The 27,485-nt window shown below is 44.6% G+C and overlaps 1 protein-coding gene across 2 annotated transcripts in view; it reads left to right on the top strand.

Annotated features, from left to right (window-relative positions):
• LOC144785886 (anterior gradient protein 2 homolog) overlaps nucleotides 1-17,163 on the top strand; it is a 69,982-nt gene extending 52,819 nt beyond the window's left edge. For both annotated transcript variants that reach the window (XM_078664753.1, XM_078664752.1), the window contains 2 exons: nucleotides 6,936-7,019; nucleotides 16,902-17,163. In XM_078664753.1, the coding sequence (XP_078520879.1) occupies nucleotides 6,936-7,019; nucleotides 16,902-16,951 (134 nt within the window). In that variant the 3' untranslated portion in view covers nucleotides 16,952-17,163. The remainder of the gene's footprint in view (nucleotides 1-6,935; nucleotides 7,020-16,901) is intronic.
• The last annotated feature ends 10,322 nt before the right edge of the window (nucleotides 17,164-27,485 follow it).

Raw genomic sequence — 27,485 nt, 5'->3', positions numbered from 1 at the left:
ATGCTCAAATCAGACACTGCCTACCCCACCCAACTATTAACCCGTTGCGTGCTCATGACGAGCTCAGCTCGTCATGAGGCACGGTCGCGCTGTGCTCATGACGAGTTCAGCTCGTCATGACCGTTGTGGAGATAATTCAAGTAGAGATACTTCCCCTGCTGTGCTGGGTGTTCCATTGGAACGGGAGTGGTCATGACGAGCTCAGCTCATCATGAGCACAGCGCCACCGTGCTGCATCACGAGCCGAGCTCGTCATGAGCACCGGGGCGCTGCGCGCTCCCCCGCCCCTTAACACAGCGGGGGAATTAGACCCGCAGGGGAGGGGTTAAAGAGAATATCTCCAGGGACTCAACACTAATGGAGAAGTTTCTTAGAGTGGCTAAGGGCACAGAGGGGACCACCTCTGAGTTATGCCAGACACTCCTGAATGAAATGGCATCTCCAACACATCCCCATGCTGATAGATCGTCTGGATTACTGGGGACAATGCCTATGGATCAAGAATGGTCACACTCATGGAGAGATCTAAGTAAAACATTGTACAGTGTTGTGTGCTGGGTTTTGGAAGTGCACTACAAAGTATTATTTGACTGGTACATCCGGCAAATAATTACTCATGACTCTGTCAGTGTTAATAAATGCTCCTTTTGCATTGTTCCTGGAGAGGTTTCGATTAGTTGAGAAAAAAATGTCTGCAATTTATATACATTTTGAAGAACAAGGGGGGATCTTTGATATTCTTTTTGTGTTATCTAAAACGGTGCCCAATTCCCATTCATGATGAGTTGCTGTACTCTTCACATTCAAAATCTATTTTAAAATGTGCTACAAAAAATAAATGTCTTGGCCTTCCAGAGCTAGTGGAGATTTGATAGGGCTGGGCCAAAATCAGACACGTGTCAGGTGGTCATGCTGACAAGTAACTCACTGTTACCTCACTTTACCATTCTTTTTAACAAAGTTTCAAGATCTTAGAAAGAGCAGACCACCTTTGCTTGAAAATCTATACATGTTGTTTACCCTTGAACAGTACCTTTCAATGACTCAAAATGAATAATGACAGTAAACATTCTAGTTTCAAGATCAATTTTGTGGCGAATATTAGTGCAAAGGACCTTTTACAAACACAAGAATTATGTTAAACACAGCCAGAAAGGAAACCAAAATAAATTCTCTTAATCCCAGGACAGAACCACACTCCTTGAGGCTGTGACTATAATGTGACCATGCAAGTTTTTGTGTCTGGCTCATGGAAGCCCATCCTGTTCTCAAAGCATTGCCCTAACATGAACCCTTTGGGAAAATACTAGTGTCACAATTGCCGGCCTAACCTTGTGCTGAACTTATCATTGAAAATGGCGGCTCCCAAGTAGTGATATGTGTCAAGTCAATACCTGAGGGTATCACCAGCGCAGATGGAAAGTAGACTGGGATAGCCATGCCTCAGCTAGTGGTTGGGTGGAAGGTCTTGCCATCAGTTTACTCTGGGAAACATCCTTTACAACGCAACTGTTACAACGCACTACCATTACAACACAACCATTACAACGCAAGTCATTACAACGACTTGCGCTGGGGGGCGCTCTAGGATAGGGAATAGTTTTCATTTACTATCCAACACCTTCCCTACTATCCACGGGGACTGGTGTTGGAATAGTAAATTAAACTATTCACTATCCAGCGCCCCCAACGCAAGTCGTTGAAATGACTTGCGTTGTAAAACTTGCGTCGTAAAGGCATGCGTTGTAATAGCATGCGTTGTAACGTCATACATCCGTTTACTCTGGCTGATAAGGTACCAGAAACATGAAGAAGAAGACATTTGACATCTCTGGATTGGAGCACATCTCCCAAATGAAGAGGATGCAAGTCCAAGTACAGGGATGGTTCAAAGACTTCATGACAGACTCCCGCACATGGAATATGTCACTACACAGGAGTCACCCACACTGTCTTATACCAAGACAGTATAGTTGGCCAAGGCGAGGAGAAGGAGGAAAGGAAGCAAATTTCAGGGACAAAGAAAGGAGTGGATGGCAGATTTGTGCCTTTTACTTAAGACAATTCATAGTGCTGTGTGTGTAAGAGGGTTCACTAGTTAGTACACACACAGAAGATACTTTTTCTTCAGTCCCAACACATTCTTACACAAACACATGCACGGTAAGGTTCTGCATGCCTCACCAGCGAGGGCATTAAGACATTTTAGGCCATGTGTACTGAGTGGCCAGTGTAGTGTAAGAGGATACTACTGCCACATTTCTTATTATTCCGGCTTCAAAAGTATTGAAAGGAGTCTATCCAGCTTAATAGTGGTCTTCCTGCCTTATACATTTCTTAAGCTGCAATGTGTTGAGGTCTATTTTGGGATGATATAAAATGCACTTATCCTAGAGTACATGTGTTTCTTATCTATATTTTAAAAAGTGGAAATGTCTTAGTTATTGTGTTTTATGTAGTTTGTCAGTTATAGTTTTTCATGACTTGTGATCAAAATTCAGTCATTTATTTTTTGGTACTTCTTGTTCATGTGATTTATCCAATTGGTTTCCTGCTTCTATCAAAGTGTTCTTTGTTCACGTGACTTCTGGTAGTAAGACTCCTGAGTGCATTACACTTGGTATATGGAAGACTGCACGTGTTACATTGTTTGATGCACAAGTTCCAGGATGAGTGTTCGTTTCGGAGTCGAGTGACCTCTGAGGAGAGTGTGTCGCCATAGTTTGGTGCCCTGGTTACCTCCAGATTTAGTCTTGGCCCTGCTCTTTGGTATTATTTAGAGATCTGTAAACTTTATTTGATGGTTTTGCAAGACACTGCTTGGGTTGAACAAGGTTTCTAAGGTTGACCAGGTGTGGTAGCATGTGTTTGTCAGGAAAAATCTTGATGAGTGTGGAACTAAAGTAAGGACTCTAAAGGACTGATTCACAGGAGCTTTAATGAGTGCGGGAAAGATACTATTGGAGTACTTTTTCATACTCTTAACATTCCTTTGGGAAGCCGTCATGGCACATCTATATCCCTGCTTGTAAGGCACCCTTCTTTTTATTTCTTCTAATGGTATATGGATATTGTGCAAATTCTCCTTTTTATTCAAATTTTCTAAGTTTTGGAACCAATTCATAAAGGTATGCCCCAAAATGCTGTTGTGAGTAGACCCTTTCGGGCCTCATTTATAATATCCGGATGCCGCTCAGTGCAGCAGGCTTTCCTGCTGCACTGCTGTGCCTCAAAAGAAAAAGTCAGCAATAAGCCGTATCTGCAAGATACAGTGCATTCTTGTCCGTTTCCCCTGCAATGGCGCACATTGGGCAGCCATGAACCGGCACAGGCACCCTTGCGCCATGGTGCAAGGTTGTCTGCATTGTAAGGCACAAAAACAAGAGGGTTTCCTCTTTTTTTCTATGTGTGCTGCATTCTGCAGCACACATAGAAAAAGGAAAAACAAGGAGAAATAAAGGTATTTATTCTCGTTGTGCCTCCCTTACGCTTCCCCTGGAAAGGCATAGCGATCTGTCGGAAACTTAGTAAATCTGGGAATGCATCAGGCCCCAAGAATGTTGGTTGGGAAATCCCATAGAACGCACTTTTCACGCAGAGTAATGCGTAAAAGGGGGCCATATTTACAAAGTCATGAAAAGTCACGCAGGGTGGCTTTATGCGGCCTTGTAAATATGGGAAGGCACACTGCGTGGCCGGTGCATCAAAAAAAGTGACACACCCGCTGCGGAATGGGCTTATAAGCAAGCCCCTTTTTTCTGATTATAAAATGCACCTTGGTGAGCATGTGCAGAGAGCACTTGTTAGCCAGTGTGGAGGAGTAATGTATCACGGCCCATTTTTTCTGGAAACAAGATACACCTGATTAAGACTGTGCCAAGTGCATTGTGTTTGTCACTGTTCCACTGGGGAAGAATGACTTCATGAAGCTGAATGTTAATGTTTTTCCAGTTTTTTTGGCCCCTCTAGGGTTTTTACTTAGTATCACTGAATGTCTTGTTTTAGTTTCTGATACCTGAAGTGCAGTCACCGGTAGTTTTGGTCTTTCATGGTTCAGAGGTGGTATAATAAAGTTTGACCACTATGAGCCCCTGTACAAGGACATGGTGTACTTCAGATAACTTGTATGACTGTATGGAACATAGCTGTACAGATCTCAAAGAGGAAATACATTTGAGCAGCAACAAGCGTACATTGGATCAGAGGGACATGATCAGCTCTAGTAGATTGGAGGGCAGTGAGGTGGGTTCCTTACACACTGCACTGCAAGCAGACATGGAGCTTAGTCAGTGAGATACAGGGGATTTGAATCTCAAAATTCCCTACTCGAAACAGGGGGTCGCAGGATGGAAGGGTGACATGACCAAGGCTTGGGATGGACGGTTCCCATGAGTAATAGGGTGAGTAGTGATTTACATTAGATGGGCCTCTGTCTATAGTGGCACGGTGGGTGAATAATGATGTCTTGAAATGCTACCTTGAGCAATTGTAAGTGGTTAGACTATTTGCAAGCATTTGTCCCATCACCTTTTGGTGGCTTGATTACCAGTAGTATGCCTGGAACCCTGAGAATGGAGCAGCTTTTCAGGCCTCCTCCTGCCAATGTTTAAAAGTTCCCAAATCTTGAAAGTTTGCTCCTTTTCAAGTGTACATTTGTGGGTGCAGATTTACGACTTTATTTTGAAAACCTGTGACTACCTATATTTATGTTCCCGGTCCAAAAAATGAACAAGTTAATACCTATTAGTGAAATGACATCAATGAGAAGCAAAATTACACAGCCATTGCAGATCTGACTTAGCCCCCCCACTCCCCCCCATACCCAACTACCAAGCCAAGAATGCATTTATTTGTGGAGGGTGTCGCACCCCAAACATCCTCCATCCCCACCCGGAAGCTACATCAGAGATCACAAGCTTTTCATCCTTTTATTTCATGCTGTAGACACATAGGGGCCGATTAGGATGGCGGACGGACTTGCGTCCGTCCGCCATCCCAGAGGTGGAGGGACCGTCCGCATGGGCTGCGGCGGTCCCTCCGTGCAAATTAGGATGTGAGCGCCACCCTGGCGGTCACATCCTGGATATTTAACATTGCGGCAGGTGCTGCTTCAAGCAGCACCCGCCGCAATGTTAAAAGTGCATGTTTTACATTTACATGCACAAAGCGGCAGGCACCGCGCGGTGCCTGCCGCTTTGTGCATGTAAATGCTGGGGGGTACCATAGGTACCCCCCATGTGCACCCCCCACCCGTCCACACCCTGGGGGCCCGCAACGGGCCCCCAAAATCAAAAGTACACATGCTTTTCCACGGCGGAAAAACCACCGCGGAAAAGCATGTTTACTAATGTTTCCTAATTTGGCTGGCGGTGTCTGATAGACACTGCCAGCCAAATGAGAGCTTTTCCGCCGCGGTTGTAATCCGACCACGGCGGAAAAGCAGCGGACAGAAACCAAGACCCACCAGCCATCGTAATGCGGCAGTGGGTCTCCGTAGAGGATTTTCCGCCTCCTCCGGGCCGGAGGTGGCGGAAAATCCTCCATCCTAATCGGCCCCTAAATGTGTGAGTTGATTAGCAATGTGCACAGAGGTGTTTCTGTAACCTTTATGACGGTCTACTGAAAAATGTGCAACTATGCAAAAGCTGCAATTTTTTTCACTTTACTACAAAGATGTTAGAAACTGTGACTTTGGTAACTATCTATTTCACACACATCCTTATCATTAACAACATTATTTTATTTTCAGAAGAAATTAGGCCCTCATTCTGGCTCAGGTGCAACAACAATATACAGTACCGTTGGGGTACTATAAGTAGTGGCTGTTCAATTTACAACACCATTTTCACCTCTCAGTGTGCAATAACAAACTAATAGTAGACATTTTTCTTCATTACAAGGTTCACAAAGCCAAAATATGCGCTTTTTGACCCAACATTTTTATCTGATGAAAATCTCGCAGTCAAAAATCCCAATTTAAGTTAAAATGGAGTTTGACCCCAAACTGAGAGTCAGAAAGAGAGCCATAGTGCTCTTTTCCTGCAGTTTCATTGTTCATAAAAAATATTCACAAAAGTTAAACTTGCAGAGAAACATTGTGCGTACCTTTTCCAGCTTTCCTGACATCACCTACAGTGAAAATATTTAAGTATTTGCAAAAAATATATATTTTTAATTAAGAAAATTCTTAGTTTTGGCAAAGCTAAACTGTGAAACTTTGCAAACACAAAGGACATTACACCACCTTCTGCCGTATTTAGTCAGGCGTCAGCTGCGGTCAGTGCAGGTAACAGCAGTGCGGCGGTAGGGCTGGGTAAGGGGGGATTTTGAGGGACGATTCAGAGGGAAAATTGAATAAATAATCAATTTTCCCTCGGCATCGTCCCTCGCAATCCCCCTTACCTGGCCCCACCGCTGTTACCTGCACAGACCAAGACACAGGTTAGAGCGGCGGGGTGGGACGGGGTGGGGGGAAGTCGACAGACAATGGGATAGGAAAAATTAAATGAAAAAAAATAAATAAAACCACTTTCCTTGCGCTCGCGGCATCGCCAAGTCCCGCCATCTGTCAACTCCCCCCACCGCACTGCCCCACCACTCTTACCTGTGCCAACCTTGCATGTTTAGATTGGGTGCTGCAATTTTTTTCATGTCTGTCAAAACTGATGCCAGTTGTGCACCAACCTTTTCGCATATGGACTGGCACAGCAGTTCCTTTCAGTGGATAGAGCTAGCTGCTTGGGAGGCGATTATAACTAAATGTAACTGACTGTAGTTTGTCAGGATGGCAGAGGTTGTGTTCTCTGCCACATTGATAGATGTAGTACAATCCTGCAAATTCAAAATCAGGTGCAAAGACTAGGAATCAAGATTGCAACAAAAACTGGGAAACATTTTTGTTTGGTAAAACTCATGGTGCTTTCATATGATTTCAGACCCTTCTTTGACTGTGCGAGCTGACATCACTGGGCCATATTCTAACCGCCAGTTTGCCTATGAGCCAAAGGACCTACCGCTGCGTAAGTAAAGTATAATTGAGATCTCTCTGTGGGTATCTGGAGTATTCGCCTCAAGTCATGTTATAATGTTGTGGGAGATGCAGTGTTTCTGGTGTTGGGGATAATGCTCTACAAGATAAGGGGTCTCTGAAGCTCTGGAAGTTCTGCAGAGAGTGTCGGGGAACTAGCTGGGCGCGATTGGGGTGAGGCTGGGTAACTGGGGTTGTTTGTGTTCTCTAAAGGAAGAGGGATTTCCTCAGAAGGGGTGTAATAGGAACTTCAGAGTACCTGAAGGCTGGAAGGGAAGCAATACAGAAGCAGAGGGCTGAAGCAGGTTGGATCAGTCAGTGATTAGGCAACTGGAAGTCTAAAGGGAAAACTACATAGATAACACATGTACAAACAACAGGAAAGTAAAACAGGGAAAGGATAGACAAACGATCATGAATGATAGTTTGTCTGCTTCTCGGAAGTGATCTCTCTGTGAGCAGAGGAAGATCTTATAAGAAGCCAAGGAGAAGATTAATCTGACAGAGTTCTGGGAGATACCCAGCAGCTCTTATAGAAAAAGAGCACTGGGTGGATATCTGTATCAGGGGCACAGGACAGCAAAAACATACTCCGTTGTATTCTCCCTCCTACCCCTTTATTCCACCCCCTTTCTCCTTTACTCTCCATTCATCCCTACTCTTTGCTTTTTAATTGTTTTCCCCTTGAGACCTATCTGTTTAGCTGATGCCCGGTGGAGCTACCTGATAGCTAAAGAGGAGATGGGCTGTGGACTTCCCCTTCGGCCGTCACCTACCTATCCAGACTTTGGGCAGACTCTCCTTCGTCTCTCCATCCTATCTCCCTCCTACCCCTTTACCCCACCCTCTTACCCTTCTAAGCTCCATTGTATTCCTCTTCTACGCTCTTGAAATGTTTTTCTAGTAACTGATGTAACTTGTAACTCATGTAATTTTGTAATTTTGTGGAACCTTATGTAAAGCGCTCAGATACCTCCGGGTATAGCTAGCGCTATATAAAAACTCAAAATAATACTGGCACCCTTAGTAAGTATGATAATCAAGATTGTTATATAGTACACATGACAAGATCAGAGGGAACAGAACAAGGACCAACAAAAGAGAAGCTGGGCTCAGGGAAAACAGGACTGGTGTCTGCGTATAACAGGGTAGATCTCGAAGAGTGAAGACAAGAGACTAGGAATAAATGCTAACACTGGAACATAGATGCAGGAAAACAAGAGACAGACAGAAACAGCCAAAAAGAAGGGACATAGGTTCAGGAAATAAGGGGAACATATTGAAAGAACAAGCCTGGAATGGCAGCAGTAGGAACACTGCAGAGCACAAAGCGACACAACAGAAGTCAGTTGCCAGCCACTGCACTATGGGCTCACTTGACTGAAATAGCTGAAGGCCCAGGGGAGGAGCACAGGTACAGGTAGATAGCCAGGTACAGGGAACAAACCTGGTGGAAGGAATCAGGGAAACACTAATTATGCAAAAGCAGAACTGGGACTTGAAAAGGGGAAGACCATGGAACTCAGTAGACACAAGATAGGACATGTGAAATTCAGAAACAGTGCACGGGTCAGAGGCAAAAAAGGTGAAAAGTCCAGAAGGCGGGTATAAAGAGGCCAAAAAGGCTGTAGAATACACGAATCAAGAGAAGGAATAAAGTACCACCACCAGGAGGTGACCGGGGCAGGGTTTGGAGACAGATAGGACTACAGGGGCCATGATGCATCAGGAAGCTGGTGCAGAAGTCTCTACTGGAATATGATGTGGATCTGGAACTGCAAGATGTAGAAGTAAGTGTAGTTACTACTATTTAGAATGTAATGCAGGGCCACAGAGGGCCTTCATGAGAGTCACATAGTGGCAGTGTGCTAAAATTCTAACAGAGTGGTGCTATAGGAGTTGGCGAAGATAGGTTTGAGATTAAGTCTACTGGCTGAACTGCTTACTTGAAAGCTTGAAGACCTCAGATTGAATATTTGCAAGGAAGAAATTCTGTAATTTCCAGATGTAAATCCCCACTAGATGTAAGCAATGTTGTCAAGACTTCCGGAACCCCCAATCCCCTTTATTGATTGCTACCTTATTTCCGCTGCTTGTCAAATTACAAAGCATACATTTGGAGACTATCCAGTCCACTAGATACATTTTTAACAAGGGGAAAATCCAAAAGATGATTAGATTCAGAAAGTATGTGAGTTCTGGAGGTTTGGTGGGGGCATTAAATCCCACCATCATTTAGGTTAAAGTAGGTGATTGCTGTTTATGGAAAACAAAGAATAAGGAAGCTATATTTAAAAAGAAATGCACAGTCATTATCATAAATGGAACTCTTTAAAACCTTTAGTTTGAAACACCTTTAGTTAGAAACATTTGGGCCCTTATTATGTCTCTCCATTTGTTGTAAAACCTACACTCTGGTAATTTTGTAGCCATATATGGTATCAATGATATAACTGCAGATTTTGATTGAAGTGGAGAAAGCCATATGAAAATGATATTTCTGCATTTTTTCCACATACCCTAGAGGGGTAAAAAGTACACATTTTCAATAAAGCGGAGCAGTATAGCCGCATTTCTTGATGCCGTAAAAACACCTTTCTCTTAATAAATTGTGTTAGTTGTATAGATATCCACTTTCTGTTTGTGTTACACGTTTATTTACGTTTTCATTGGGTTTGCAGCATGAAAGGGTTTTGTACATCCAGCACATAATGCTCTAATGGGCACATGCATCAACATTGGAGTTTGCGATTTCTTAATTGCGAAAAATAAGGAATCGCAATTAAGGAATCACAAACTGCAATGCATCAAGAAATCGCTAAATAAATTGCGATTTCCTAAAATTCCTTAATTGCGATTCTCAATTTAAGAATAGCAATCAAGGAATCCCTTCCCATTCATTCCTATGGGCCTAGAGCCCCATAGGAATGAATGGGAAGGCATTCTCATTTTGCAAATCGCAATTAAGGAATCGCAAAATGAGAATGCAATTTCAAGGGTGCAGGGGGGGGTCCAAAGGACACCCTGCTGCACCCCTGAAATTTGCCATTAAGTACATTTTTCACACACACATGCCCCAAGGGCATGTGTGTGTGTAAAATGGCACTTTCAAAAATGCACTTTTGTGGATTTTTAAAAATGTTCGCAAATTACCATGAAGGTAAACTTCATGGTAATTTGCACCCCTTATTTGCGAATTCGCAATTTTTAAAAGTTTGATGCATTGCATTTAAGGAATCTCAATTTGATATTCCTTAAATGCAATCGCAATTTAAGAAATCGCAATTTTGCGATTTCTGAAATTGCGAAAATTACAAAATGCATAATGCATCCCAAAAATGGAAATTGCATTCGCAAACGGCCGAATTTAGCGATTCGCACCGTTTGCGAATGCAATTTCCTTTGATGCATGTGCCCGTTAGTAGCTAGATGCATTAGAACAATGCACTCATCCACAAATATTTAGCATTGGGGTACAAGCACATATGCACATATGTAGACATTCATGGATTAATGAGAAATGTAGTACCTTTTTTCATTCTTTTCCCAATATATCATGATTGAGAGCATTGAGCGATGCAGAAAGAAAGATTGAAAGTAAGGAAATTCTCCTTTTTAAAAATAAGTACATTCGAGAAAAAGTGGATTTGTGTAAAAAGAGTACACATTAGAAACTAAGAGCAATAGGTATTATATAGCCAAAGATCAGGGCTTTCATCTCTTATTAAGTGGAAATATTCACATAAGATAACTCCCCACACTGGGAAACAGACTACGAAGACAGGTAAAATAGAATACATAAACAGGCTCTTAAAGCCCATAAACTTGACTAAGGATGTAATACTGAATGTTTGCGTCATATGCATAAAAGGTATGGTAGTATAATCATGTGTGATTGGTAGCTGCCACAATGTGACAACAACATTATGCTTAGATATTTTTTTTTATTTCTTCATAACAATTCCTATATATCCTGGTAAATCTTCCTGGGAGGTAGAATTGCATATACCTGTTAGTTGTTTGAGACAGACCAGCAACACCCACTTATAGTTGGATCTGCAGGATCATACAGTAGTCTAACAGGGAGGTAAACATCCTTTACGACGTGGTGTTTACACCGCACGTCCTTTACTACGTAGCCATTACAACGCAAGTCATTACTACGACTTGCGCTGGAGGGCGCTCTTGGTAAAGGAATAGTTTGATTTTCTATTCCAACACCTTCCCTACTGTTATGTGGGCTGGAGTTGGAATAGAAAATTAAACTAATCCACAATCTAGCACCCTCCAACACAAGAGGTTGTAACGACTTGCTTTGTAATGGCTGCATCGTAAAGGAGCGCAATCATTTTGATCGCGTTGTACTGACGTACATCTGGATTGTAAAAATTGTAACCTCCTTAAACCTGGAACTGTAGGTAAAGCTGGTACTGAAGAGACAATGAGTTTCTTGAAATAGCGAATCTAAGAGGAAACCCATGGTTGAAATTAAAATATAGTTGCCTAAAGTATTGTTGTGTAAGGTCTAATCAAGACATGCTCCATTGCCATCCAATTCCGATGGAGGGGGGTCATGTCTAGTAAAGCAGTGTATAATTTTTGGAATGGTTACTTGTGCTCTATGATCTAATGGTCTCGCAAATGTCTAGGTAAACAGTTTGAAACATTTTGGGGCATACTTACAAGAACTTAACGCCGCCATATCATCAAATGTTTTGATGTTACAGCGGCTTTATATGTTATCACTGTATTTACAAATTGCCGCTGACTCCAGTTAGTGGCAGTTTTCCAGCAGAAACTTGAATTTTCAAGATCGCCACTTTTGTTAGAGGGACTTAACAAAAATGAGATGCAAGGTAGGCGTTCCCATGAAAAAACTGCAGCTAAACACACAACACAGAATTTATAAGGATATCCCAGTAGTCGATAAACCCTAAAAACTGCCACAAAGTTCAATTAAAGGCAGTTGGGTCCACACATACGAAGTCTGAATGCAGGACAGGGCTGCAAGAAATATTGCTGAGCTGCCCTGCGCTAAAGCAAAAGGTCAGGAATGTGCATTATCAATAAGATAAGGTGCATTCCTGGGCCCGATTCATAAAAAGTGTTGCATCACTGTGATAAAACAGCGAATGGACACTTTCACTGCGGCCTCCTTGCGACACCATGGCTCCACTGTATTTACTGTATGATGCTCCATGTCACAATCAATGACGGATATGTCTGGAATCCTGATGCATCTGTCAGTGTTAAAGTAACACATTGCTGCAGTTGTGTCGCAAGCATGATGTGATTCCAGCAATGCATAGGGCCAGCCTATCCCTATGGCACTGCGTTACCCTTATGCCTGTTGTGAGACTGGCATAAGAATTAGACGCAGTGGCGTCCTAGAATTGTCACTCCTACGAGGCTTTGTTGCATGGGAACGTCCACCCTGCATACATCATACGTGATGCAGGTATAATGGGCCACAGTGCTTTGCATTGTCACGCATATGCCTAGATGCGTCACTTTGTAAATACGGTGCAACGTGGAGCAATATTCACACTTCCAGTACGTCAAGAAAATTATGCACTGGTGGCGTTAAACTGTCCGAAGGGGCTAATGAATAAGCCCCCCTGTATTTTTCCCCTACGTTGACACACAATGGCTGCCATGCGCCAACGTAGGCACCCTTGTGCCATGGTGCAAAGGTGACTGTGTTGCGGAGTTGATTGGTGTTGTGCAAGAAGGGACACCTACCTGCATAAAACCTACTAATCCAGGGTATTTCTCTTTCCCTGTGTGCTGCAGAATGCTGCACATTTAGAAAAAGTTAAAAAAGAGGAGAAATGAAAACATTTATTTTTGTAGCGTCTCCCTAATGTCACCCTTATGGCGGTATTAGATTCTGATGCATTCCGAAAGTTGCCAGTTTCTCGTAAGCCTGGGAAAGCTTCAGATTCCATTGGTTTAGTGTGGGAAGGCCCAAAGCAACAGCCATTGAATGCCCCTTCCGCACTGTTTAAAGTGTGAAAGGGGCACATATTAATAATTAGATGAAAAGCCACGTAAACTGACTTTGCATGGCCTTGTAAACATGCTGTGGCACATTTTGCAACCAGAACGTCATACACCTGATGTCAAGGCATTGCAAGAGTACCTCTAGGGCCTCATAAATGAGGCCCTTGGATAAAAGAAGAACTACCATATTTCATCCTTGGCAAGGTCAACAGCACCAGGGGCCTTTTGCCATTACAGCTTGGACATCAAGGAGACCACCACCCCTGAAATGCCAGGAATCGCTCACATGAACAACTGCTCCATTCACTTTGGACGACAACTGCGCCTGATCCCCTCTAAATACTGACTTCTGTACACTAGAACTTCAGCAACAGGAAGCTAGAGACCAGAAACCACAGAAAACCAGAGACCCCCCAGAGCTGTTTGTTAGTGTGGAAGAAGGAGAGAAGCACAGTCAGTCAACATCAAATTTGCACTCTGAGTAGTCACATCCGGGGGTTGCACAGACTCTGCACCGGGGGAGCACATCACATTGGACCCCACGTCGCTGGGGGAGCGTTCAGGTGAAGTGTCTGGATTTTGTCCCTGAGTGCAATTGCACATCATCACTGCTCCAAGCGGCACCTTACCTCTCTCTTGAATAAACTAGTGCAGATTTGGGTTGGCTTGTAGTTGTAGCGGGGACTCCTGCTCCCTGTCCGCAGCACTTGGAGACCAGTAGTTTGCAGCCAGGTCCAGACCTGTTCAATGATTTGCGTGTCAGCATTTCAGCATCTGAGATCACTCACAGCCTTTACGGCTAGAGGAGGGAATATTTGATGCCCAACTATGAGAGGCATCACTTAACCACTTCAGATGAGCCCCATTGCCTCTGCATCCCAATGACGTACATGAAAATAACTGTGGCTTTATCTACTTTCCCCTCCTCCAGCTGGCATAGCTCCCTCAGGACAGCGTCACGATCCCTGTAGGAGGTGGAAGCGAAAGTGTCTAGGACCTGTCCCCGGCAGTGGGTGGCTCACCAGCACTCAATGTACCAGCTCCACAGCAAAGAATGTCGAGAGTGCACCAGCTGGCAGTAGGTCACGGACCCATGTCTCAGTATATGCCACTTCATCAGCTCCTTCATCTCCCTAAGGCAGACCCAACACCCTCACGTTGTTATGATAGGAGCGGCCCTCCACATCCTCAGCAGTTCTTGCCAGTGACTTCACATGTGCCATTAGCTGTTGCACCTCCAACGCTGTGCTAAGGGTAGTCGGGGGACTTTGGCCAGTTCTTGCTCAATGTCATGTACCTTCTGAGTCGGATTGTGATAATCTGTGCGCTCCTGGAGGGTGTACGTCGTTACAATGCGATGTTTTACATCGCTGTACTTTACGACGCATGTTTTACAATGCAAGTCGTTACCACGACTTGCGTTGTTGGGGGTTGGATAGTGAATAGTTTAATTTACTATTCCAACTCCAGTCCCCGTGGATAGTAGGGAAGGAGTTGGATAGTAAATTAAACTATTTACTATCCTGGAGCGCCCCCCAGCGCAATTCGTTGTTACAACTTGCGTTGTAAAAGTTGCGTCGTAAGGGAACTGCGGTGTAAAATCCGCGTTGTAAAGGATGTTCCCCCTCCTGGATGAAGTTGACTGTGATTTTGTCTATGCGGTCCTCAAAGTAAGTGCCCGTTTGTTCGAGGGAGGTACCCACTGTGAGTACAGAGTGCAGTTTGGAGTCCAGGCTGTCCACTGTCACCCAACCCGGCGGCCAGAGATCACCAGCCGCTAGATTCACTGACACGGAGGGGCGGCCAAATGTCGACGCTGCCCCCATCTGCAGGAAGGCCATTGTTGTGCCGGACGTTCTGGCACTATGTATGACATATGGTGCAAGGCAGTGTGGCCAGCCAACCCCTCTCCTCCAGTCAGGTGTATACTAGCCAGGAATCTCCGTTTGGGCAGCACCAATGGAAATCCACCATACACCTAAGAGCTCACTACCAGGGGGTGAGAAAAGGCAGCATCACATGGCTCCCTCCTCCCATATAACTGTGGTGACAAGATTCCGTGTTCCCCAGTGCCCCAGTGAGTGATGGCAGATCAAGCTGTATGCCCGAGGGCCTGGGCCTAAAATGACCCCATATCCCTGGCACCTTCCCCCACTAATGGCCGATATCAGCCACTAGAACCAGTTGGTAGAGTCCCTCACCAGTCTTGTGCAGTGCCCTCGGTGATACAGGTCAGCCGCCGCTCAGGGATTGCTCAGGGCACGGTGTGCGCCACCCACAGGCTCTAGGCCTGGGCCCGACTCGACTCCCAGGCCTCCTCCGCTATGCGTCCTACCATATCCTCACCCGGACATCAACACAGGCGCTCAATCTACTGCACTCTCTCCGAATCTGTGACAAAGCCAGCAGAAGGCTCAGCCAGGTCGGATTTCACAAGCCTGGGTACAGCAGTCGCCTCCAAGTCTGCTAGGGAACCTCTCAATGCAGGTGATGCAACAGGGCCCCTTAGGCGTGAAGTTGCAGTGCTCTCGCCACACAAGTTCGATGCACTTCAGGCGTCTCACCCCCCACAGCGTATGGGCCGTGCCACATCCTCCAGGCTGCGATGCTGAGAGGCACAGCCCACCATTGGCAATATCCTCCATGCAACTGGGTGTAGCATGTTATGCAATACAGCCCTCCCTAAGTCGGTGCGGAGGAGCCCCTCTACCCATCCCAGTTTCAAGGGGTGCCAGGCAATCTTCTCACACAGGTAAGCAATGGGTCTCAAAGCGACCTGCCACACTTCGACACCCGGTAAGGGCAATCGCCGATGCCCCAATGTCTACCACCACAGACAACAGGCTTGGGCCCGACATGACCTGCCTCCACCCTCAGGCTGGAACGACTCCACAGCAGCGCTGCCTCCCACTCTGGGTCTCAGACGCAGGCTCAGTGAGGCGTCTGAGTCCCAGAGACTTGCCACCCTTCCAGGCATAATCTGCCATGGTTTTGCAGGGATGGAGCAAGGCAAAATGCTGGAACACTGTTTTTCCCCGGGGATGTGCCTCTTTTCATAAATGAGGCCCTGATTCTGCATTTTATCTTCCCCTGGGAGTCTGGCAGGTCATCCTGGCTGTTGGGGGGTTTGTTGGCGTTGTTGACCAGTGCTAAACTTGGCCCTGGCTGCTCCATTCAGCATTCCATTATTTGTATTTTCTTTTTTTCATTAGAGGTGTATTTATATGCGATTTTTGCCTCCAGAGGCTGAAGTTTTTTTGCAGCTCATTGGCCTTTCATCCCTTTTCTCCTGCTTACATCAACTTTTTATTGCCTTGATGCTAGTGTTAGTGGCAGTTTTCACAGCGGCTAGCTGATACTATCGACATGTAGTGACGTTTGAAAATACGTCGATAACAGGGCGATAGCTTTCGGTGAAAGACAGTGTTAATAAAATTGCCGCTAACTAACGCTAAAAAATGGGTTAGCGCCAATTCTTGTAAATATACCCCTTGGTTTGATCATTTGTCCCTTAATTTGGATGGGGCCAGTAACTCCTAATAAGTAATACTAATACTTCATTGGGGTTAGAAGGGCCATGGATTTATTTAGGATCCATTTTACCTCCCAGTTACTCACCTTCTCCAACCAGGTGAAACCTCTGGGAGAAGGACAGAGGAAAATGAAAAAATCTGTATCTGAAACTCTGGAGGGAATCAAGAGTGATAAATACCCACAATTTTCTTGGCCATTCATAATTAGGGCTTTCACACATGAGGTCTGATTGATTGTTTAATTCATAAACTGAGTGTTGGGCTTTCTATGCACGGTGGATAAATTCTTTGTTTTTTACCATTGCTCAGTATACTTTATTTCTTTTTTATTCTTTCAGTCATCAGCAACATGCGCAAGGCTCAAATTATTCTGAAGGCAGAGCTTTAACCTCAGGCAAGAGTCCCATCATTGTGGGTACCACTGTTCCCGGAGACAACTCACTGTTCAAAGGCTGTCCCTCCTGTTTACATTATTTGGCTGGTTACGGGTATTTTGTTATTATCCCCTGTTCAGAGCTGCTGGAGGATTGAATGCATGCTTGGTTGGTTGCAAAGCGAGTGGGTAGGCGTCTTCATCAATAAAGAATTTCTCTCAATAAATGTGTCTTCAAGATTCTTCATGCCAATTATCTCTGTTAAGTATTATTATCTTCCAGGCTCAATCATCAGGAGGTGCAACAACAAAATCCTAGAAAAACACACATCATCATTGGAAAAAGACAATTTTCATTCCATAAATCATTCAAAAGGCATTCTCTACTATGATGTGACACCTTATTCACAATGTTTAGGTGCAGCAATGTATTTGCCAAATGAAGGATGTATGACATGCTCTGTGCACTAGAACATTCTTTAATATTTCTCACCCCACAGTGGTATTTCATCTAAAGGCATCAAATCAAACAAATGTCTGCCAAAGTGTATCAAGAAGAACATCACAACACATAAAAATGTTCTGAACACCTCAGTAATAATGTTTTGAATACCAAACTAAATGTGCACTTCTCACAATGATTTTGCTCACTTTTTGGCTCTTGTTAGGCTGCTTTTAAAATTACTATTGACTGCATCACTGCCACACATGGTGTTGCCGGGATTCTGTACATACGCAGAACTATGTGCAGGAAAACAGGACCTCGATGTATAGGGATTGTACCTTCCTACCACCTTGGCACCTAAAGTCCCCAAACCAACTAGCTATAGTGTCTCATTTGTTCTATTACATAATCACAATGCTACAAATGATTAGACAACCCAGAACACAACACTCCCGACTCTCTCAGGAATTGCGGTAGCAAGACATACCCTTTCGCTCACTCACTTGTACTTGTCCACAATAAGAATTGACAGGGTCACTGTTATAGTTCAAAACTTTTATTTTAACTATTGTGTCACTATAATGCAGTATCTTAGCCACTACCAGCAGCGAAATGCATAAACGTTAAAACAGTTAGCATTGTTATAATTCCTAGAATATAAAGGGGGATGTCATCATATAGAGGCAGTGGAAAAATTACTATAAGGCCCAAGCACTCTCCCATCGGTGAGGTGAAGTTTATTATATAAAGGAAGATCTCTGGGCTTTGTCAGCAGACCCCATACCTTAGTGCCTAGATGGAAGTTTTATATCAAGGGAACAGCATAGTTTTCCTCCCTGGAAAGGTCAGATCCAAGTGTGTGTATGGACAACATGCATCCCAGTAATATCAAAGCACGTGTTTCCAGCAGTGCAGCTGTGTTTAGCATGTTTTGTCTAGGTGCTAGGGACTGACCAGAACAGGAAAACAAGGGGCATTGTTTATCGACCTTGCACATCGTGTTCAGACTAAACTCCAGGAACTAGCAGAGAATGCAAAAGGCAGACAGTTCTCATGTGAAAGGCATAAACAGAGTCTTGCAAAATAAAGTCATGCAGTAATGTGTGCAAAAGCAGCATCATGGCAGCAGAGCTCATGCTAACTTAGCAATGTCGACAATGAACCTAATGGCCATATAACAATAGTGAAATCTTGCTCAATGCATTCAACATCTTTACTATAAAGAAATGTTTTGTGGTTTGCTCTAACCATCCCTAAACCATTCTTCTAGAGTGGCACGTCCATGCTCACCGCATCTGCTTAATTTAAACCCCTGAGGTACTCAAATCCTCCGCTGCTTCAGTTCCATACTCTTACTCACAGAGGTGGCATCCTACATTCTTTCCTTTTAATATTCCATGCACCTCAGCAAGATTGTCACATAATTCACTTTTACTTTCCTTTTTATGAACATAAAGTGAGAGGAGTTAAAAAATAAGCAGCAAATTGTGAGACAGCATTGCCTGACATTTGACCTGTGTCTTTGAAGTGGAGAAAACGTGACAAAGTAAATATAGCATTTAAAGACATTTAAAAACCCACAGTTTGGGAAACACTGTTCTAATGATCCAGGTCGGGATATAATTTCAATTAATTAGGCCATTCCAAGATGGCTGCATTTTTCTATAATTCTTCCGCTCTGCATAGCAGTGGCAGTGGAAGTAGGGGTGTGGCAGTAGCTGCAGCACCCCGTTGATTCTGTTACACATTACTACAAAACGTTATTTTTCAGAATTGGGCCGAATTAGGCATTAGGCAGTTTTAAAGCAAGATCGGTACATCCGTTTTTGCTGCTGTGAACGTTGACTGTGTTTCTCAGTAGCAATGTATTCTGATTTGATCAGCACAAGCTGAAACTTATTTATTGTCAAACGTATATTAAACGAAACCAATCATGGCGCAAGTAGAAATGGCAGTTTGTTTTGGGATCATAGTTCTGTTTTTCGTGTGATTGCTTCATCAGTGCTCCTTTAAGTCACACACAATTTTCATAGAAATATATATTTAGGTTAAAAAAGCACTACTTGGTTCAAAGGTTCAAAGGTTCAAAATATGCTTTATTCGATATTCAGCAATGAAATATCATATAAGCGAAGAGTTTCATAAAATATCATACAAACATACAATTACAAAAATAATTTAAAACAAACAATTTGGTCAATTCATTAAAATAAGTAAGTGGTAACCAATTAAAAAGCAAGATCTGGCAAACCAATCTTAGAGTGATTAAAAGTTAACTAGAAAAGGAGCAATCAATTAGGCCTTACAAAATGACATAGCATGTACGACAAGATACATATATACAATTATTAAAAACATGATGGGCTTTTTCCATTTTACATGTCTGAGTATGAAAATGATAAAACACATGGTGGCCAGAGTCCCCTTTCACCAATTGTTATTGTTCATTACTCTGGGACCCGGGTAAAAATCGAACAAGTCCCAAGTAGAAATAGGGGCATCACCGGGTTTTGGTTGAGAAAGTCTTAAAAAGGGGACAATGTTCCTGTGTTTAAATCTGATCAATATCAGATCTCCCGAGATGTCTTTAGGCAGTCTGCCTAACCACCCCACCCTCCTGACGCTCACAATTCCGCCATCTAGGGCGGGCGGCAGCGGTCTGTTGTTGTGAAGCCAAAAGATGGTCTTATTTAGCAGCTCCTCGCTTGTTTCGTAATTTCCCTGACCAAGTTCAGGCACCCCAGAAAGAACGGACACATAGGGGGCAGCTTCAGGGGGTAAATTAATTCTATGCCTTCTTGGCTGAGGATATCTAGGGGCTTTAAAAGAGGCACTTGTGGGGTTAGGAGTGTTATTATGGCCCCTTTGGAAGGGTATACTCAGGGCAGGGTCAATTGTTCGTGCTTTTCTGAGTTCAATAGGAGTAGGCTTGTCCGGGTTTATACAGAGCGTGGAACGTGGGGAAACAGCAGAATTTACAGTTGGTAGGTAAGACCTTTTTACTATTAGTTCAACACTGGTCAACCTGTCTCCCAACTCCTTAATTTTAGTGACCAGGGGTAACAAAGCAGCATTCAACAATCGCTCAAATTCGGCCAATAGGGTCGATAGAAAGGGGGAAACAGGATTATTTAATGTAGACCCTGCTTTGTGTGGCGTTAACACAATTGGATTGGCAGGGAGGGATGGGGAGCTACAACACATTAGATTAACATTTAATGGAGTTTCCTCATTGTTGAATTGGATTAAATCAGGGGATACAGGCACAATCTGGGTGGTACAGTTTATGAGATCTTTGTCTTTGCCCAGTCTGGGGGGGGTTAATATATCAGGGACATAGTTAGTGCCGCACACGGCATTGAGCTCTTCCCAATAAGACATCATGGGAGGACTATGTATGGCCCGTCGACGACACTGGACAATGGAACATAAATATGTAAACTGTATGGTGTCTCTGTACCTCTTATGTTAGGACCAAGTGGGGTGGCCCGCCCCGGCCTCCTCTGGCCTCCGAGGGCCACAGAGGGCCCGCCCTTTGCCCGGGCTTAGCCCGCGCGCGTCCCGCGCAGCGGGAGGCGCGAGCAGTTTTCAAAGCCCCCGGCGGGAAGGGGAGGGGCTGGCAGTCCGTTGTGGCTCCCGCTGACTCCTGGAACCTGTAGGCGCTGTCTGACTCAGCGCGCCCCACCGACGATGCGTCTCCCGCGGAGCGGGAGGCGCGAGCAGTTTTCAAAGCCCCCGGCGGGAAGGGGAGGGGCTGGCAGTCCGTTGTGGCTCCCGCTGACTCCTGGAACCTGTAGGCGCTGTCTGACTCAGCGCGCCCCACCGACGATGCGTCTCCCGCGGAGCGGGAGGCGCGAGCAGTTTTCAAAGCCCCCGGCGGGAAGGGGAGGGGCTGGCAGTCCGTTGTGGCTCCCGCTGACTCCTGGAACCTGTAGGCGCTGTCTGACTCAGCGCGCCCCACCGACGATGCGTCTCCCGCGGAGCGGGAGGCGCGAGCAGTTTTCAAAGCCCCCGGCGGGAAGGGGAGGGGCTGGCAGTCCGTTGTGGCTCCCGCTGACTCCTGGAACCTGTAGGCGCTGTCTGACTCAGCGCGCCCCACCGACGATGCGTCTCCCGCGGAGCGGGAGGCGCGAGCAGTTTTCAAAGCCCCCGGCGGGAAGGGGAGGGGCTGGCAGTCCGTTGTGGCTCCCGCTGACTCCTGGAACCTGTAGGCGCTGTCTGACTCAGCGCGCCCCACCGACGATGCGTCTCCCGCGGAGCGGGAGGCGCGAGCAGTTTTCAAAGCCCCGGCGGGAAGGGGAGGGGCTGGCAGTCCGTTGTGGCTCCCGCTGACTCCTGGAACCTGTAGGCGCTGTCTGACTCAGCGCGCCCCACCGACGATGCGTCTCCAAGCACTACTTGTCAAAACAGACTTAAAATAATAATTATTGGTCAGCCCGAGGCCTCTCACAGTCTTCGGGTTACATTCATGCCAACGTTTTACAACATGAAAGAGTGAGATTTTTGAAAAACAAATTGGGGGATTGTTTGAAACAGAGAAAATGTCAGACAACTAAAAGAAAGACTTTTGACTTACAAAATTGGGAGTCCCCCCTGGGTCTGTTGGCATGTGTGCAGTCAGTAGCTGTGTTCTTCCTCTCTTCTGTCAACAGTTTTACAAAGTGACAATAAAAATGGGTGAACACCCCTTCAGAGTGCTGTGATGAACAGCAAATTCAACTAATGACTTTGCAATATAGAGAGACAGGGTCAACAGACACTCTACAACATTTGGTACAATCTGAGTTTGTCAGAGAAAGCATTGTTGAGACTTGAATTTAAACAGGCCAAAAAGAATGAGAAAGCCGGCTTTTGGCATTGATGGTGAAGCATACCACAAAAAAGTAGAGGACTTTGCATACATGGCAACATTGTAAAAGAGGTAAGTGGGAGATAAAAATTTTTTTTAAAAATCGGGAGAATCTATCCCCCCTATTGACTTCGATTGAAACGTAAATTTCAAGTAGGAAACACCCAAAAAGAAGCAATTTTTGGCCTAAAAATCAGGAGTCTCCAGCCTGAATTGGGTCTGTTGGCATTGATGGATTTTTAATATTTTACAGGAAACTATCGTACATGCCAACATTTTAGACTAATTAAGTGGGAGATGTATATAAAATAAATCGGTGGAATTTATTTCCCCCACTGACGTTTATTGAATCAGAGGCAAGTTCAGGTGGGAGACAGCTACAAAGAAGCCATTTTTGTCTTAAAAAAATAAGGAGTATTCCACCTGAATCAGGTCTGTTGGCATGTATGAACTGAATATCTTCAGTTAGGATTTTTCTCAGTTTAGAAGTAGTGAAGTTAGGACTCCTAACTTTAGGACTCCTAAATGCCTTCTGTGAATACCGAAAGTCTTAAAGTTAGGATTTTTCTCAGTTTAGGAGTAGTAAAGTTAGAACTCCTAACTTTAGGACTCTTAAACTAAGCAAAATCCTAACTTTAAGACTTAAAGTTAGAATTTTTCTCCGTTTAGGAGTACTAAAGTTAGGAGTCCTAACTTTACTAGTCCTAAACTGAGAAAAATCCTATTTTTAGACTTTCGGTATTCACAGAAGGTATTTAGGAGTCCTAAATTTAGGACTCCTAACTTCTGTGAATACCGAAATACAGGAGTGCCTTCTGTGAATACCAAAATGAGTAAGTGCCTTCTGTGAATACCAAAATAGTAGTAAGTTTAGGATTTTGTCTTAAGTTAGTTCTGTGAATTGGGCCGATATCATCAGGGGATAATTGAAAAAGAGGGGGGAGGAGTTGGTTCACTTTGCAACATTAGCACGTGTTTATATATACACAATCTTGCTTTCGAATACGTGCATGTCCAATACGCGTGTGTTTTTAATCAAAAGGCCGAACAGACCCTATTGATTTGATTGCTGCGCAACAAATACAAGGGACGCATATAGACAATAGTCTACATATACTAAGATGGACAGTTGGTGTCAGGATGGCAGACCGTGAAGTGGGTGGAGGGAGGAGGGAGGAGTTGGTTTACTTTGCAACATTAAGAAAAGACAGTCCGTGAAGTGGGTGGAGGGAGGGGGGAGGAGTTGGTTCACTTTGCAACATTAACGCAAGTTTATATATACACAACGTTGGATTCGAATACGCGCGTGTCCAATATGCGCGTGTTTTTAATCGAAAGGCCGAACAGACCCTATCAATTTGGTTGCAGCAGAACAAATACAAGGGACGCATATAGACAATAGTCTACATATATTAGGATGGACAGTTGGTGTCAGGATGGCAGACCGGGAATTGGGTGGAGGGAGGGGGGAGGAGTTGGTTCACTTTGCAACGTTAGCGCATCAGTCCGGGAAGTGGGTGGAGGGAGGAGTTAGTTCACTTTGCAACATTAGCGCAAGTTTATATATACACAACGTTGGATTCAAATACGCGCGTGTCCAATATGCGCGTGTTTTTATCGAAAGGCCGAACAGACCCTATTGATTTGGTTGCAGCAGAACAAATACAAGGGACACATATAGACAATAGTCTACATATATTAGGATGGACAGTTGGTGTCAGGATGGCAGACCGCGAAGTGGGTGGAGGGAGGGGGAAGGAGTTGGTTCACTTTGCAACCCGAACAGACCATATCGATTTGGTTGCTACGCAACAAATACAAGGGACGCATATTGACAATAGTCTACATATATTAGGATGGACAGTTGGTGTCAGGATGGCAGACTGGGAAGTGGGTGGAGGGAGGGGGAGGAGTTGGTTCCCTTTGCAACCCAAACAGACCCTATCGATTTGGTTGCTGCGCAACAAATACAAGGGACGCATATAGACAATAGTCTACATATATTAGGATGGACAAAAACATATTGTATACCCACAAGCATTGTGAAATTAAACATACTAGAAACGTGCGCTTACTCTTTTCTTTCTCTTCCATTTAACCAGACTGAGCCACAGCAACGCACGGCCGAGTACAGCTAGTTACATATAGAAATAAAATGCAGCCACCTAAACGTGGCTTCCACATGTTTGCAATAAAAAAATTAAATGGAAAATAAGGGTGGGCAGAACTTGTGGGTAGTTTCACTCCATGGAATTCTGCAGTTTCACCAATTGGCAGAAATTATGCAGCTCGTGCTGCCCGCGCTTCAATTTAGCGCTAGTATCAAGAGCAGCCCTGACAATCAGAGCGAATGGCACCATGCGTTACACAAAAGCATGCAGCCATATAAATTGATTTTGGTGCAGCTCAAGTGGAAAATCTACTAGAGCGTCAGCAAATGTACTTGATTGACAGCCCTCTGACAACGGCGTCCTGTGTAAGAAAATCGCGCCTGGGGATGCCAAATCTTTAGGAGAAAAAGTCTGCCAAACGGCGATTAGCTGAATTTGGCCAGAAGTCTGCTTTACAGAGTAACAGGAAGTAACCAAAATTCCGCCAATTCCATGGGTGGAACTAAACATTTTGCCCACCCCCTTATTAAAAAAACCAAACTTATGTACTGTTTTATTAGTGACAATTTTTAAACATCAAGCTTTGTCGGTCTAGCCTAACGTTGCAGTGTGCATGCCCTGCTCGTTCTGCAAGTTATATTATATTAGGGTATGTTTTAGAAGTGGCATGGAAGCCCCGCCCATCTTTTTCATTGGCTGGTGTCATAACCCATGGTAAACGCTGGCTACTGATTGAGAATGAGGCTTCTTAGTCCCTCCTTGTTACCGCCCTGTCTCCTTTTGGGACCACCCATCCGGACTGGATCGGTTACTTGCAGCGTTACACTCTCTCCTTCATTAGTTGGTGTAGGCACTTTGTTTTTTCATTAAAGTGAAAGAGCGATGTAAACAAGCGCCTGCCTTTGTGCAATGGCGACAGCTTGTTTTATTCTGTGAGCACTATTATTGACTTTCCCTTACTGCATGCACTATGTGTTTGAATGTAAGCAAAGTAGGCCGTGCCTGCAGTAAGCAGCCGGGTCAATGGCGGCTGGCATTTACAGCACCCAGAGAGAGCTTGAGTATTCTGCTCTCTATACTAGGCGCCTTCAGAGCAACATGACGGTAACTTAATTCAAGAGCTCCTGCAGGCAGGACGGCTCGAGGCTCACTGCAATCCAGTGCAGGGTGCCGCCTCCAAGACAACAGAGGCAGCTTTCACCTCAAGGTTGTGACGCCGGAGACCACGCAGACCGCTTTTAACTCAAAGAAGGCCCCAGCGCTTTTCAGACACCCGCAACTACAATCCAAAAGCCTCCGGTTGTTCCGAGGGTTTGCGAAGGTGTCGCATTTACTCCCAAGGTAATTATTATCATGCCATTGTAATGGATTTTTCCCCACTGGTACAAAGAGCCACACCTGCAAAGGCCCGAACAGAGCTTGCAAAAAGATTGCAGGCAATCATGAACCTCCTCAGTACAGCATAGGAGATCATTGTAATAGTTTAGCAGCATTCAGCCACTGCATTCTGATAGCAAGGCTCAAACTCCGCAGTTTTCAAGGCCTGCACGCAATTGGAATAATCCATGCAGGGCTCGAGTCGGGGTACCACGCGGGTGGATGGCGTCCCCCCACTTATTTTATCGGGTGGACGCCGTCCCCCCTGCCAAACAGCTGGACTTCACTCTTTGGCCTCTCTGGGACGAGATAGGTGCTCAGAGCACGCTGCACACGCGCTGGCTTCTCAGATGCAATCGCATCTAAGGGTTGAGCGAGGGGAGGCAATGAGCCCGATGGTGCAAGCCAACTTTCGTGATGTCACTTCCTGTCGTGACGTCACTTCCGCTGACAGCGTCCCCCTACTTCTTTTTTTAGGACTTGTGCTATAAATCCATTCCTCACTTTAAAAAGTCGTCTTTTTCACGTGTAATTTTTTTAATTGCATAGTAACTAATTTACACCGCCCAGAGAGAGCTTGAGTGAGGTGCAAGGCACTATGTGAAACACTTTATTCTTATTTTTCTTTCAGTGCGCCATGCATGCTTTAAGTTTCACAATAGTGGCAGCCTCACACAGCACTCACGGGATGCTGCCCATTGTCTACTGTGGGGTTTTTGCTTTATGTCCATCTGCGTCAGTTTGTAACATCACAAGTCTAGGATTGGCGAAGTAGGATTTGAACAATACAGCGCCTTGTTTCGGAGACTCAGAAGATTCTGTCGGCGCATAGTGAGTGTAGTGCACCGGATAGCCACCGGGAGTGGTGACCCGTAGCCAGCGATTTTAAAACAGGACAGAGCAAGATTATGAAGCCAGCTAAAGTGTAAACATTGCTATTCTGTGATCGCTCTCCGATTACATTATGTTTTCCAGTCTCTGAATTCCCACTTTCCTTCTGACTGCAACTTCCTTCGCTTAACCCCATGTTTACATTTCTCTACCACTGATTGCCAATTTGTACAAAATCTCTGCTATTTCGCCAGTGGCTGGGAAACAGTACCTTATATCTGCTGTTTAGCCGGCAATAGTGGAATAGTAGAGGTTGTGTACAATTTGACCAGTGTGCAGATAAATAGTGTGAAGGATATCTCTATTTAGGAAGCAATAAAGAAAAAAAAGCATTCCAGGCAATTGTAGTGTGGTAAGCATCTTCAAATGGAGATGCAACATGTTCAAAGCAATTAAAACTAAGTGCATATACAAATGTTCAATAGTTTGTAAAAAGGTAAGTGCATAACTAAGCTAATCTGTTTACGGATAAAAAAAACACGTAAATTCAATTTTTAATAAAAACATTTGTTATTTTAATATTCAAATAACATATTACACTGCCTAACATATGTTTACATATGTTAGGCAATGCAAGGTCCGGTCTCTAATGGACCCTAATTTCCGTACTTGACATTGCTGCCTCTGCAAAAGAAATCTAGAAGCCAAAAAAAATTGTTAAATCTCTGTCACTTTGAAATTGTACTTGACAAAATCATTGTGGAGGTATGCTGGGCAAAGAAGGGGTAGGAGGAGGAGGGGGACAAGTAGGAGAATAAGGGCCGAGAGGTGAACCACTAGGAGGGCTAGCATGATGAGAGATACGAGGACCAGGACAAGAAGAAACAGGTCCAGGGAGACCTCAGTCTATGAGAACCAGGGTTACCTATGCCAGAG

Source organism: Lissotriton helveticus, chromosome 10, assembly GCF_964261635.1.
Source record: "Lissotriton helveticus chromosome 10, aLisHel1.1, whole genome shotgun sequence".
Lineage (NCBI taxonomy): Eukaryota > Metazoa > Chordata > Amphibia > Caudata > Salamandridae > Lissotriton > Lissotriton helveticus.
Note: the sequence above shows the minus strand (reverse complement) of the source record. Positions and strands in the feature narration are given on the sequence as shown.